Source organism: Castor canadensis, chromosome 9, assembly GCF_047511655.1.
Source record: "Castor canadensis chromosome 9, mCasCan1.hap1v2, whole genome shotgun sequence".
NCBI classification, from domain to species: Eukaryota; Metazoa; Chordata; class Mammalia; order Rodentia; family Castoridae; genus Castor; species Castor canadensis.
Window position 1 is genome coordinate 149,267,327 of NC_133394.1, and position 15,397 is coordinate 149,282,723.

A 15,397-nucleotide genomic window follows, 5' to 3' on the forward strand; every position below is an offset into this window, starting at 1 on the left:
ATTCAAAATCTTCTGTATTATTTCTTTTGAAATAGTCAATTAACTGTAGTCAGCCGCAGTTATCTGAGTGTGCTGTGAACATCAGAAGATGTTCCTATCAAGAGCACTCATGTACCATGGACTTTCCTCTCTCTGTCTTTCCCTCCCCATACCCCTCCCAGGCTCTGGTAACCACCATTTTATTCTCTGCTCCATTTATTGTTGCTATTGGTGGTGGTACTGGAGTTTGAATTCAGGGCCTCACACTGGCTAGGCAAGAGCTCTATCCCCAGCCCCATCTATGAGATCAACCTTTTAGCTTCCCTGTATAAGTGAGAACATGCAATTTTTGTCTTTCTGTGACTGACTTATTTCACTTAACATAATGTTCTACTTTCCATTCTGCCAATGACAGAATTCCATTCCTTTTTATGGCTGAGTAATATTCCATGTGTAGATATACTGCCTTTTCTTCATCCATTCATCCGTCAATGCACACCAAGGTTGATTCTGTATCTTGGCTGCTGTGCATAGTCAACCCCCACTCTCATGGAGTTTTTAGAAGGATAGCACAAAGAAACCAAGGAAAAGCACCTTGTATATTCTGATACGCTACAGAAATTCTGATCATTCCTCTGATTACCGAGGAAACAGGGGTCTTCATCCTCACAGACCATTACCAAAGACTCTGGTAAGGCTAGACACTGCACCCAGAGCCCAGCTAAGATTCTCTTTAACCATGAGTTAGTTCTGCCTCCAAGTTATATATTTAAATGATGTCTACTGAATCCTTACTTCTTAGCCACACCAAGTTCATCAATGCTGAGAACAAGGACCTCACCCATTTCTAGAAGGCTCTAATCCACAAGGTGGAAAACAACAGAGTCTCAGTGATCCACAGGGTGGTTGTCTGGCCCAGCATTGCTTCTGGGAGTAATGGAAATGATCTGAAACTGATCATACAGATGGCTGCACAACCATGAATCAGTCGAACTGATTTTTTTGTTGTTGTAACATTGGGGTTTGAACTCAGGGCCTCATGCATGCTAGGCAGCAGCTCTACCACTTGAGGCACTCCATCAGCCCTTTTTTGTGAAGGGTTTTTTCGAGATAGCGTCTCAAGAACTATTTGTCCAGACTGGTTTTGAACTGCAATCCTCCTAATCTCTGCTTCCTGAGTAGCTACAGGGGTGAGCTGGATTTTATAATGGGTGATTACATGGCATAGTAATTATGTCTCAAGAAGAACATTAAGAAGATGAATATGGTTGATGTACTTCTACACAAGAATAAATGTAGAATTTTTAAACCTGTTGAAATCACCAAAAGGGGACTAAGGTAGAAAGGAGAAAAATAGGGGGGATGAACCAATTCTGGTTGTAACACATATCTACATGGAAATGTCACAATGAAACTCCCTGTATAGCTATTTTAAGAAAACAAAACTGCCTTTTTCAAAAAACAGAGAACAGGAGGTAAAACGGGTCCTGTCTGGGGGTTGGTACCAGTGGGAAGGGGGAAGACATAAGGAAAGGGTGTAGGAGGAAGAATATGGTGGAATATTATGTGCTCATGTATGAAAATGGAAAAATGAGACCTGGTGAAACTACTCCAGGAAAAGGGAGGGGAAAGAAAGGAGAATGATGGAGGGGTGAATTCAACTCTGATATATTGTAAGAACTTTGGTAAATGTCACCATGTACCCCCAGTACTACAGTAACACAAAAATGTCTCAATAAGACTGCTGTACATGCAGGAAATAACCCCCACCGCCTTTCCTGGTGGACTCTGGCTTGGCAGAATGTCCTAGCTCTTCCTTACGAGTTCTGCCTTGGGGTCCCCATGAAGAAAGCCCAGGGCACAGAATAGGCAGCTATAGGACAAGCCTCAGAGGGCCCACCTTGCTAGATGTCTCAGGTTAGAGATTTGTGCACACATTGGGATGCACTTTACAGCAGAAGCATCAGTGGTTTACCTGCAATACCGTGTGGACTGCATGCATGACCGGGAAGACTCCTTCAGTGGCTGATAGACACTCAGCAAACCCAATGAAGTATCCAATTTTGAAGCATCCCAGGATGATGGTGATGGCCGCAAACAAGGTGATGCTACCTGCGGGAGGAGGGGTGCACACACCTGCCACCATGCACCAATGCTGCTGCAAACACATTATATGAACCCTCACCTCTGTGCTCAAGTGACTTTTGACAAGGGCGCCAAGACTGTTCAATGGACAGTATTTTCCCTAAAAGAGGCTGGGAAAGGTGGATTTTCACAGGCAAAAGAGCAAAGCTAGACACTTCCCTTATAGCACATTCACTCAAAATGACTAAAGACCTAAGTGGCAAAGCTAAGAGTACAAAGCTGTTAGAGGAAACATTTGGGAAATGTTCGTGCCGTTGACTAGCCAGTGATTCTTAGCCATGACAACAAAAGAAAAACAGATAAACTGAACTACACTGAAATGAAAAGGTTTTGTGCCTCACAGAACACTATCAATAGCGTGGAAAGGCAACCCACACAACGGGAGAAAATATTTGCAAATTATACCTCTGGTAAGTCAATAATATCTACAATATATACAAAAGACACCTACTCTTCAAAAACAACAAACCAATTAAAAGTAGGTAAAGAGACGTGAATAGACATTTCTCCCAAGATGAAATAAAAACAGCCAACAAAAGCCAACTCCAGTGGGTCATGCCTGTAATCCTAGCTATTTGGGAGGCTAAGATCGGGTTCAAGGTCAGCCTGGGCAAACAATTCTCGAGACCCCCATACCCAAAATAACTATAGCAAAACAGTCTGGAGGCACGGCTCAAGTGGTAGAGCACCTGCTTTGTAGATGCAACTCCCTGAGTTCAAACCCTAGTCCCAACAAAACAGCCAACAAGTACATAAAAAGAGGTTCCACATCACTAACCAGTAGGGAAATACAGATAGAAACAAAAACATCACGTCCATTAGGATGTCTGCTATTTAAGGGGGGCGGGGAGCAGAAAATAGCAAGCAGCGGTTAACATGTTGAGAACTTACAAACTCTGTGCACTGAGGCTGGGAGTGTAAAATGGTCTGGCCACTATGGAAAACAGTTTGGTGGTTCCTCAAATAATTGTTTGACCTAGTAATTCCACTTCTGGGCAGGTATCCAAAAGAACTGAAAGCAGGGACACAGCAGGTATGGTACACCTATTTTCATATGACAGCATTCGTCATAATAGCCAAAAGGTGGGAGAAAACCAAGCATCCATCTGTGGATGAAAAATAGGTATGTACATGCACTGGAGTATTTTTCCTTAAAAAGGAAGGCTACAACATGACAAGCTTTGGCAACATCAGAGTAAGTATCATAAGCCAGTCACAAAAGGACAAGTCCTGCAGGACCACACTTACACAAGTTACCTGGAGTAGCTGAATGCAGAGACAGAGAAGATGGGTAGGCGCCAAGGGCTGTGGGAGAGGGAAGTGAGGAGGTAATGTCTAATGAGATGAATGAGAGAAACTGAGATGTGCTTAGCGCCACTGCGCTGCCCACTCAAAGTGGCTGGCTTGATAAACTTTATATGTATTTTATAACAATCAAAAACAAGCGTGCATATGTGAAATAATAAACTCTACCATTGGGTTGATAAGCTGAAACTGGAAGACAGGTGCTGTGTCCTGCTCATTATTGTACCTGCCAGCCACATACCCTAAGGTCTGACAAATGATAACCCCAGTGACAGGAGCAGTTCCCAGACCCCGCAGATAACAGCCTCAGAGGATGCTGAAGTCCCTTCTAGAAAGTGGTGAATTATGTTCATACAACCTGTGCACATACTTTAAAACAATTGTGGATTACTTATAATACCTGATACAATGTTAGTGATATGCAAGAAGTTGCTACACTGTGTTGTTCCAGGAATGATGGCAACAAAATCCTCTATCCGTCCTCAGAACAGGTTCAGGGCTGTCCCCGTACTTGCAGTCTGAGCTTGGTTGGAGCTGCGCATGTGTGGCCCACAGGTCAGGAGGGCTGCCTGCATGTCCAGCAGACCTTGGCTGAAGCAACAGGCCTCCAGAAGCTTTCCCAAAAGGGCTCATTCCAGGAGTGTCTGTTCTACTCACACACCAGATTCCCAGCCCTGGACTCTCTGAAGAATAGGGGTGCCCAGGTGGGTGACATGCACACTGTACAGTCTGTGCCACTTTCCATGACTCTAAAGCTTTTCCAAAGCAGAAAGTTGGTTTCTTGAAGACTGATAGGAAGGAGGTCTCTGGCAGGAACCAGGAGAAGGTCCAGGCCAGCTAGTGTGAAGGGAGGAAGCCAACTTTGACTGCAAGTCACAATGGTTTGACCAAAACATAAAAGCAAACAAAACTGTGCAAGTTGATAAAGGCTGGAAAGGAACATACGAAGTGCATTTTTAAAACACTTGTGACAATTGAAGAAATTACTGAGAAAAAAGCAGTGGGAATGAGCACTTGGTCACTGTTCCTGCTCATTAGCCTCCTGGGCCCACACTGACCCTACTCAGATGTCGTCACCCATGCACAGAGGAAACTGGATCTTATGTGCCAGACATTAGGGCACCAAGCAGAAAGCAGGGTTGGGGCGATCAGGTCACACACACACACACACACACACACACACACACCCCGCCAGGGAAGCCTCCAGGGTGAGCAGAAACACAACCACCTGGCTCACGGCCACAGCTCAAAGCCTTAGGGAAACAACACTAAGTCACATTTTTTTAAATCCTGGAAAAACCCCAGGGAAATCAGAAACTCTGTAAGAGTGGAGATTCGATCCCAATGCTTTGAAATGCTTTGACAAATGCAAGGTTCATTTTGATTACCAAAAAAACAAAGGAAAGAAAAAAAGAAGAAAAAGCAAATGAAGCAAAGCAGCCTGGTTGAGTGGCAAGAGCCCAGTCCGGCAGCTGTGGGATCCTGGGTATTAGAAGTGTGAGTCCCCACAGTCACTCCCAGGCCCCTGAGGGAGACTAGATAAGGGACATGGGGGCTTGGGAACAATGAGTCAGGGGCTAGGAGTACCCTCAGTATTAAAAGGTAATTCGAAGTCTCTCACTCCCCACTAGGTGATGGCGGCTGGCAGTGCTCTTAACCTTTCACTGACGGTCTGCCTGGAGCTTGGGATAAGCACCCTGGTGAATGTCCCAAGACACACACTTGGCAAAGCTCATCCTTGGACAAGAAGACCTTATTAAGGAAAATAAACATCTCCTAACATGGGCTTTTCTGCCCTAAATAAATATCTTCTTTAAAAAAAGCTCCTGACAGATTGTCAGACATATATCCCCTGTGTCAATTAAGGGAGACTTGGTCTCTGGAGCCCCAAAGTCACCCTGTGTTCCAAGAACACAAAATACAACTGAAGAGGGTTGTCACCACAAATGATTCATGCACCAGCAGTTCAAAATGAAGCCTGTGCAGAGATAAGGCTCATTGCTGGGCTCCACCCCTGGAGCTTCTGATTCAGATCTTATCTCTAATAAGTTCCCAGGTGGGGCTTATGGGGTCAGTCTGGGACCCCACTTTGGTCTGGATTATCTCTGCTGACATTTCAAGGGTTCTGGATAAATACCTTGATGGCGTCTCATGGTCATTTTTTTTTTTTTGGTGGTACTGGGGTTTGAACTCAGGGCCTCACAGGTGCTCTACCACTTGAGCCACTCCACCAGCCCTTTTTGGCATTGGATATTTTTGAGATAGGGTCTCATGAACTATTTGCCCAGGCTGGCCTCAAACAAAGAGCCTCCTGATCGCTGCCTCCCAAGTAACTGGAATTACAGAAATGAGTCACCAGCACCAGACTACTTCTCACACACTTGAAGTCTTCCTCCCTGCCTTCCACTGACTCATTCACCCATTTATCTACACAACCACCATTCTGAGAACTCTTCCTGCTATGTTTTGGATACGGTTTGAGTGTATCCCCCCCCCAAAGGTGCTGGAAGCTTAGCCCTCAGTGTGGAGATGTTGAGAGTGGGGACAGGGACGGACCTTTAAAAGGTGGGGCCTAATGGAAGGTAATTAGGTCATTGGGGCACCACCTTCAGGAGGGATTAATGTAGTTCTCTTGGACCCCAGTTTGCTCTCAAGAGAACAGGTTGTTATAGAGTGAGGCCACCCATGTGTTTAGCCCTCTCCACACACCATGGGTTTCCTTTCTGCTTCCCTGCCATGTTGTGACTCAGCCCGAGGATCTTTGCCAGGATGCCAGTACCAGGCTGTTTGAACCCCTGAGCCATCAGAAACATGAACCAAATAAAACTCTTCACTTTATAAAGTACCTGGCCTCAGGCATTTGAGTACAGCAACACAAAATGGACTAAGACATCTATTCTGCATGAGGCATTATGCCAAGGACTTAAAGAAACAGATTGCTGGAGAAACAAAATACACAAGGATAGCACTATGTAAATCTGGGCTGTCCTCAAGGTAAAGAGGGATGAGCTTGCACCAGACTTTTCATGTGCAGCCCGGGATATCAGAAGACAGAGGAAGTGTCACAGTGTTCCGCTACCAAGAAAGGGCTGCAGTTCCAGGACTCTAATCCCAAAGATGTCACCCACTGGTCAGGGAAAAAGAGAGGAAAACATTCCAAGATACATAAAATGCAAATCATTCAGCAAGTATTTTTTTAAGGATTAACAATGAGCCAGTCACTGTCCCAGGACACCTGAGGATACAAAAGTCAATAAAGTAGAGGATCTACCCTTGGGAGAATAGCATTCTAGTGGAAAAAAACATAATCCAAACAAATGACAAACATAAAAATGTCAGGAAGGGCTAAGCACATGAAGAAAAACAAACTAGGGAGGGGGCTGAGGCTGGAGGTGGTGCACAGGAAGAATCCCTTCAGGTGTGACCGCTGAGCAGAGAAGAGAGGGTGAGAGAAAAATACTCAAAACCATCTGATGATCTTTAGCCAAACCAGGGAGCTGGAAGAGAGTCCTCAAAACAGAGAAAGGTGAAGAGTGGAGAAAGCAATGGTGAGCAATAAATGTTGCAAAAGTTTGGAGGGAATCAGGCATAGAGGGCTCACAGCTGTCATCCTAGCTACTTAGGAGGCTGAGATCAGGAGGATTGTGGTTCAAGACTAGCCCAGACAAATAGAGAAAGCTCATCTCCAAAATAGCCAGAGTAAAATGGACTGGAAGTGTGGCTCACCTGCTTTGCAAGTGAGAAATCCTGAGTTCAAATCTCAGTCCCTAAAAAAAAAAGTTTGGATGGGAGCATGGGGTGGGATGGGATGGGATGGGATGGATGGATGGATAGGTAGGTAGGTGGGTGGATGGATGGCTGGGTGGATGGATGGCTGGGTAGATGGATGGATGGATGGATGGATGAGTGGGTGGGTGGGTGGATGGATGGATGGGTGGATGAGTGGGTGGGTGGATGGATGGATGGATAGGAGAAGGATGGATGGATGGGTGGGTAGAAGGATGGACGGGTGGGTGGATGGGTGGGTGGGTAGGTGGATGGATGGATGGATGGATGGATGGATGGGTGGGTGGATGGATGGGTGGGTGGATGGATGAGTGGATGAGTGGGTGGATAGATGGATGGATGGATGGATTAGTGGGTGGGTGGGTGGGTGGGTGGATGGATGGGTGGATGGATGGGTGGATGAGTGGGTGGGTGGATGGATGGATGGAAGAAGGATGGATGGATGGGTGGGTGGAAGGATAGATGGGTGGGTGGGTGGGAGGGTGGATGAACGGATGGATGGGTGGGTGGATGGATGGGTGCATGGGTGGGTGGGTGAATGGGTGGGTGGGTGGATGGATGGGTGGGTGGATGGATGAATGGATGGATGGATGGATGGATGTTTTCATCAGAATCATCTTATCACTCAACCACAAAGAAAAACTTAGTGAACTGGAACCAACTAGAAAGGTAGGTAGCCACAGGATTTGAGAATAATCGCGGAGCTGCCTAGACTGCCATAGTGTTGGCAAAAGGAAGACCCTTCTCTGTTTTGGGCATCCAAGACCCTCCCAGGAGTCTAGAGTATTAAACCATTGGCTCTTACAGGTGAAGGTCCCACAGTTGCTGGGTATTCATCCTGGACAATGATGCTTCCCAAAGCATCGTGATGGGAAGCTATCTGACCTCCACCTGGACTCGTAGGGCTGAGAGACTCCCACTTCTCACACTGTGCCCCTCCATCTCTGCTTGGGCTTAATCACAAGGTTCTTCCTGGTATTGAACCACAGTGGGCCTCCCAGAATAGTCCTCCTCCCTGAAAGATGGACCTTCTTCCATCTTTCACTCATCCACCCATCCATCCACCCTTCATTGATTCAATAACTCTACAGACACCAACTGGCACTTAATCCACTTTGGGCACTATGTGAAGAGCTCAGGACATAGCAACCAGCACATTCAAGTGGTGTCCCTGCCATTAGGAACTCACAGATGGGCCAGTCCAACAAACAAGAACAGGACAATATACTCTCCTGCTGGAATGGTGCTGGGAAGAAAATGACCAGGTGCTAAGAAAACATTCACACCTGATCTGAAGATAACAAGAAGGGCTTCCCAAAAAAACCTTCCCAATGCCACAGGGTGACTGGAGCTGACACAAGTGGGCTTCTGGCATTTTCTGCCCTGAGACCCCTGCATTCTTTGTCTCTGAACTGAACACCCTTTCTTCCCCATGACCACAGTTCTTTAAGTGCCCAGGAGTTTCCACAGAGGACAAGACCCCCCTATTCTCTTGTACCTGTTGAAACACTGACATTTTGTTTATATTTTATGTTAGACTAGAAATCCTATCCAAAAAAGCATGCAAAAAAATTGCATACAGTTTGGAGAGACTTTCTCACAATGACCCTGGGCTGGGTCTTGGGATCACCGCCCCCTTTCCTGAGGAAATTGCCCCCTGCTTGTTGATCTGCCCCTGAACTTTCCTGGGTGTCGCTGTGTCACTTGTTCAGGTGTTACCTTCTTCATTTGTGACCCTCAGGACAGCTTCCTGAGAGTTTATATTCTCTCCATGCTCACTTGACTCCTAACTGATCTCCTGGCTTCTTGTCTTACCCCTCTCAAGCCCTGTAGGCACAGTGATCATTCGGAAATGTGAAGACAATCCTGCCCCTCTCTTCCTTTAAAACCTCCTGTGACCCACAGGTCAAAGCCAAGATCTGCAGCCTGCCAGGTAGAGTCCACATAACAGATCTTGCCGGCAACTCTTAACTCACCTCCAGACCCTGTCAGAGACAAAAAGTCCTCCTGTGAGGACCCCTCCCTGACCCCCAAGTCCTCATCTCTGGGTACCCTGCCTACCACGCATAACACTGACTCGTTTACCTTAAATAGCAACACACTTCTCTGACTATGGGCCAAAGCTGTTCCAAGCCCTTCATATAAACCAATTCACTGATTTTTATAACAACCCTATGCGACAGGCAGCACTGTCATTCCCCATTTCACAGATGAGGAAACCGAGGCAAAGAAGAAGAGTTCTGCACCCCCTGGAGGCTGTGCTCTCAGCCATGATGTCCTGTCTCCCTACATTGTCTGCTCATCCTTGCTCTCTCAGGGCTGGCCCATGCTGGATCAGCCCTCCCCGTCACAGCCTAGCTGGTGTCTGCTAGACAGAAGCAAATCTGACAGCACTGCCCCAGCAACGGTCACCCAAGTCGGGCATCGCCCCCCTTCTCTGCTGCCCTCCACAAGTGTCAAATATCTTCCTTCTCAGTGGAGATCAGAGGCAAAGTGGAAGTGAGGGATGTCACCTGCTCTGCCACCTGTAATATCATGCCTTGTGTCCGAAACCAGGAACTCCTCCCTGCTTGCTCACTGCCCTGGACTGCTTCCAGTGACAGGAAGTTTAGCCTTCTCACCAAGCAGACAGGTGACAACACCTACTTCAAGAACTGCCGGTATGGCAAACATGGCACCAAGGGAAAGAAGCTGGTCACAAAAGACCACATGTTGTCTGATTCCATTTATAGAAATGTCCAGGACAGATGAATCTATGGGGCCAGATAGCAGGTGGGTGGGGACTGAAGATTAGTGGAGGTTGGGGGAGCTAATGGTATTGGGATAAAAAGGATATTCTAACACTGTGGGCTGTACAATCTATGCCTTGCTAAAAACCATAGACTGTACCCCTTTCACAGGCAAATCGCAAAGTGTGTGACCACTACCTCAATCAAGCCAGTGACAAGGACAGAAAGGTCTTCTAAGCAAGTTTCTTCTGAATTATGGCAAATGTTTTTATTGTGTGGATAATCAGACCTAGGGATGTATGAATGCTAAGTATATACTCTAACATTCTACCCCAGATCTGGAAAACTATTTCTGAAAAGTCACGTAAAGTTGTGTTTGTCGAAAATCAGAGATAAGGGCAAAATAGTTTCTGCTGGGTAGCGAGGGGTAATGGGGGGTAAGAGAGGGAGTTGGGGGAGGTGGAAGGGAGGGGGCTGGGGAAAGGGGGGAGAAATGACCCCAACGTTATATGCACATATGAATAAAATAAAAATTAAAAATTAAATAAATAAATAAATAAATAAAAGGACAGAAATGTCTTGGGACAGACTGTGCCTGCAGAAAAGCAAAGCTGTAAGGTGACCTTCCATCCTAAGGAGAAGCAAAGTGGACCCCGGGGGATGCTCACGCACCTGCTGCATCTGCCCTGAGGTCAACAGGTGTCCCCAGGACCCACACTGGCCACTTCCTTCTCTTTGGCATCAGACTCCACCAGAGGACCCCACCGAGCTTTGCAGCTCCCTGGACCAAACTCTCGTTCCTAACAGTCCTGGCCATCCCATAAGACTGCAGGATCTCTGAGTGCTGGTACAGCTGTCCTCCTGCCAGCTCCCTCTTCTCCTTCTCCTCCTCTGTGCGTGGCCACCAACTCTGACATTTCCCAGACACACAGACACAGACACAGACACAGACACACACACACACACACACACAGGAGTATGGGAACTTGGCCCCATCCTTTTCAGCAACCAACCCTTTCTCACCAAGCAGCTTCCAAAGAACCATCTCTGATTCCCCATTTCATCTGTTTTGCTACCACCCCTGGCTGGGCTTCCAGAAGCAGCTCAGGTTGCCATTTTATTGCTGGTCCCCTGAGGGACCTAGTACCCTGAGCGGCCTGTTTCCAGAGATGGCCTGTGGTGCCCTGCTGGCCAAAGGTGTGATGATTCTCAGATGTGTGCTTCATTTTACAAAAAAAAAAAACCAGACATGCCAGGTGTGATGGTACACACCTGTAATCCTAGCTACTTGGGAGGCAGAGATAGGAAGATCACAATTCAGGGCCAGCCCAGGCAAAGTTAGGGCAAGATCCTATCTGAAAAACAAACTTTAAAAAAAAAAAAGAGTAATTAGGCCTGGGGGCTTGGTTCAGAGGGTAAAGCACTTGCCTAGCAAGCACCAGGCAAGTTTTTCTTTCCTTAAGAAAGAAAAACACGATGAAAATCTGAACTTATAAAAGGAATAAATTCGGGGGTGATTATCAACAGGTAATTAGGAACACTGAACTGTTTCTGCAAATGACTGTGACAATGGTTGAAATGAGCCAACATCCCAAAAGCACTCCATAAATGTCACTAGGACTCTTACCATCATCCCCATGATGCATTCAACACCTTTGGTCTTGAGACAGGACAGAAAACAAAATCCTAACCTTAGCCTTATCTGTTAAACAGAATACAGGATCTGGCAACTAATAGGCAAAACAGCAGCTCTGTTTCCCCCGCACTGTGCACATGGGAAAGACATGAGCCACCCGGGCAGCTGTCAACTCTTCAAGAAGAAATCAGGCCCTTTTCTTAGCCAACCGGGGAGCTGGATTGATACTCCATCATTGCTAGCAATTTGGTAAGTGGGTTGACCTCTTTTGTTCCAAGGAAAGTCTTTACTTCCTTCCACCCCAGAGGCTGGACAGAACACTTCCTGCTCAAAAGGATTCCCACAGCCCACACCACCGTGAGGCTTTCTCTGGAAAACCTCAGTGCCTGGAGTGGCACAAGGTGGCTTTCTTGGAGCATCAGCCTTAGGAGCCTCAGCACCAACCTGTGGCAGGGCTTAGTCCCTGCACCAAACCTGTCTTTCCAGCTAGGAGTCCAGGGAACCTCAGTCCTTGCTGGGGCGGAAGGCGCTCTTTGGCACCATGGTCTCCGATGTTCGTAGCTGCCTGTTGCTTCTTAGATGAGCCACAGCTGTCCAGGGGCACCGCCAGGATTTGGTAGTGCCCCTCTCAACACCCCCCAGTTCCTCCCTGAGAGGCAGCCACCATTCTTATCTCACTCCCGAGGGACCTGGGACCCAGAAAGGTGAATGTGGCAGAGTGAGGAGCTCAAGTCAAGCCATCCTCGGTCGACACCATTCCCACCGGCTGAATGGTGGCTATGGAGCGACTTACTGAGGGTCAGACAGCCAAAAGTGACACATGCTGACGGTGTTTGCTCCATCTTGCCTCAGTATCTCCTCTCTACCTGGTGAATGAAACTGAACGTGACCACTAGGACTTGCCTTGTGTTCTCACCTCATTTCTTCCCCTGGCTTCCTAGTCTTCAGAAATGGCCCAACATTCACCTATTGACTAAGACCCCAGTGGTCCAAGTCAGCCCGAAGGATGAGGCCAGGAGAACAGAAGCGAATCGGAAGAGAAAGGGAGAGAGGAAGGAGGAAGAGAAGGAGGAAGGGAGGGAGGAAAAAGGAGGGGGGAGAGAAGGGAGGAAGGAAAGGGCCAGGAGGGATGAGGAAGGGGTGAAGGAGAGAGATGCTTCCACACAGGAAGAAAAACTGTGCATAAAGGTCCTAAAGTGACATTGTATGTCTTGTTTGGTTTTTGTTGTTGTTTTCGCTTTTGGGGGGTTTTTTTGGGGGGGCGGGATTTGGGGGTGGTATGGGATTTTGAACTCAGGCCCTCCTGCTTGGTAGGCAGGCACTCTACCACTTGAGCTCCGCTCCCAATCCTTTTTTTTTTTTTTGCTTTAGTTATTTTTCAGGAAGGGTCTTGAACTTTTGCCAGGGGCCAGCCTCAGACGGTGACCCTCCTACCTACAGACTCCAGCCTAGCTGGGATCACAGGCACACAATTGCATGCTTGGCTTATTTGTTGAGATGGGGGTCTCAATGGCCTGGAAACTAAACCCTCCAAATCTCTACCTCCTGAGTAGCGGGGATTATAAGCTTGAGCCACCGCACCTGGCCTTTGTTTGTTTTACATGGGGCTGGACTCACTGCCACTCATAGAACCATAAAACCATAAGCCTCCCTAAAACACCATTTTCAGAACAGGAATTTGGGGCTTTGGGAGTGGTGTCCAATTTTCCCAAAGGCAAGAAGAAGAAGGCACAGGCGCTAATAGTCACAATTCAAGGCAGAAACTGAAAAGGACCAAAAGAGCTCCAGAGGGTGCCATGGTGGCCCATGGGTGTGAGGCACAGCTCCTGCCAGGCACGTGGGCCGCGGTGGCACTGGGGCCAGACCTTTTACTGGCAGTGGGAAGGACAGCTGATTGTGCCGGGCTCCCACTCTGTGGTTGGCCTCTGTCCCATCCGCGTGGGATCCCTGCTGTGCAGACACTGAGACTAGGGTGAGGTGGGGGAGGGGGGTGGACAAGCAATTTGCCAGAGGTCAGGCATGCAAGGGGAGTGGAGACTCAGTCTTCCCAGATCTAAATCCCTGCCTAACAGGAGAACGGAGAGGAGGCCACCTTTGCCCGGCATCCATCCGCTGCCTTTGACCTGGACTGCATCCCTCTCCCTTTGCCCTGCACCAGTCTGCTCCCTTTGACCTACTTTACATCTGTCTTCACGACTGGCAGCTGCTCCAGGGGGCAGGACCTCCATCTTGACCGTGTGCCCTAAGTACATAGCAAGGGCTCCTAGCCCACTACTTCCTTCACTCGGTCCCACCTCATCTACACGCCAGGCCGCCAGGTGGCCCTAGGAGTGAGACAGAAGCAGGGCAGAGCTTCCCCAGTGGGTAGAGGGGCAGATTCGTGAACAAGAGTTAACCGTGCTCACCCAGGCCATAGCCAGGGGTGAGGGGCGTGGTCAGAACCACAAAGGGGGAGGGGGTCGTCGAAAAGCTCTCTAGGGAGGATGGGGAGCCTGAGCCCAGGCTTGGAAAGCAGAAGGCAGTGGAGAGGGTGGAAAAGCATTCCAGAGAAGGGAACAGAATAGGCAAAGACATATAATCCTGTGATGGGCAGTGAATCTTTGAGAAGGCCAGGATGAGGGCTTTAAAGAAAAGAGGCCATTCTGAGACCCAGATCTTAGTAGCCTCTATTACCACCGGGACAGGGAACCTGGCCTCCACAGTGGGGTCAGTAGTACCAGAGCTTTAAGCGGGCGAGGCTGTGAGCAGATTTGAGTAAGTGTGGCTCCAACGATGTGAGGCAGAGAGCACCCCGGCTTAAGGAGGGCAGGGAGGCAGGAGGGGAGGTCCAGGCGTTCAGAGGCAGAGAAGGCTTTAGGGAAGAAGTGGGGGCCGCACTCACCGCGGAGCCAGCGCGCGCCGGCGTGGGTGTCCTTGGGCCGGATGAGGCGACGTTGGGCGTAGCTGCGGCCCACGTACCACAGCATCCAGAGCAGCTGCAGCAGCATGAGCGCGGTGAGGAGGCACAGCAGGTCCCGCTTGCCCACGCCCGAGGCGTGCACGGCCCAGGCCAGCAGGAATAGCAGCCCCGCTACGAACACATTCAGCCCGTACTGGCTGCTCAGCACTTCGGCCAGCTTCTGCGGGACGCTGGCGCGCGCGGCGCCGCGCCGAGGGCCGGGGCACTGCGGGGACCCCGCGGACCCCGACCACGACGCCCCGTCCGAGGCGCTCGAGGCTGATCGGGACGCGCCTGGGCCCTCGGGCATCTTGGAGAGACGGCGGAGTCTGGTCCCCAAGCGGCTGCGGCTGCGGCCGGGCCCCGCCTGTTGCTCCTGGCTGCTGACCTTGCCCGACGCCCTCTGTCACCAGCGCTGCCTGCCTGCTGCCCGCTCCGATGCCTGCCTGCCCCCTTCTGCCCCGGGCCCTAGAGCAGGTCCCCACAGCCGTCCATTGACCTCCCACCCGAGGCCTGGCGTCCAGCGCCCCCCGACGCCCACTGCCCACTCCGCTCTCTGAAGCCCGGCGCCCAGTGTGGATCCCAAGCCCGCGATCCCGGCCGCCGCTGACCTCGCTCCGCGCGTCCTCCTGCACCCCGGCCCGCCGCAGCCCGCACCCCACCCCTGCGCCGACGCCAGTCGACCCACCCCCCTCCCTACCTCCCCGGCGCGCCCCGGAAACTCGACCGCGAGGTGCCGCCCGCCGGCTCCGGGGATGCCCCGGAGGGTGGCGTGGGAGGGAACTCAGGGGGTCGCGGGTGCCAGCTCCAGGGGTGGGGGGCGTGGCTGCCGCCGAGCCGGAAGTCCAGCGCTCAGCTGCCGCTTGCGCTGTCCGGGAC

The 15,397-nt window shown here is 49.7% G+C and overlaps 1 protein-coding gene across 1 annotated transcript in view; it reads right to left on the reverse strand.

Moving 5' to 3' along the window:
- Otop1 (otopetrin 1) overlaps positions 1-15,142 on the reverse strand; it is a 30,046-nt gene extending 14,904 nt beyond the window's left edge. The window contains exons 1-2 of the mRNA XM_020178364.2: positions 14,462-15,142; positions 1,955-2,091 (exon numbers count right to left, since the gene is read on the reverse strand). Coding sequence (XP_020033953.2) covers positions 1,955-2,091; positions 14,462-14,828 — 504 coding nt within the window. The 5' untranslated portion in view covers positions 14,829-15,142. The remainder of the gene's footprint in view (positions 1-1,954; positions 2,092-14,461) is intronic.
- Between the last annotated feature and the right edge of the window lie 255 nt (positions 15,143-15,397).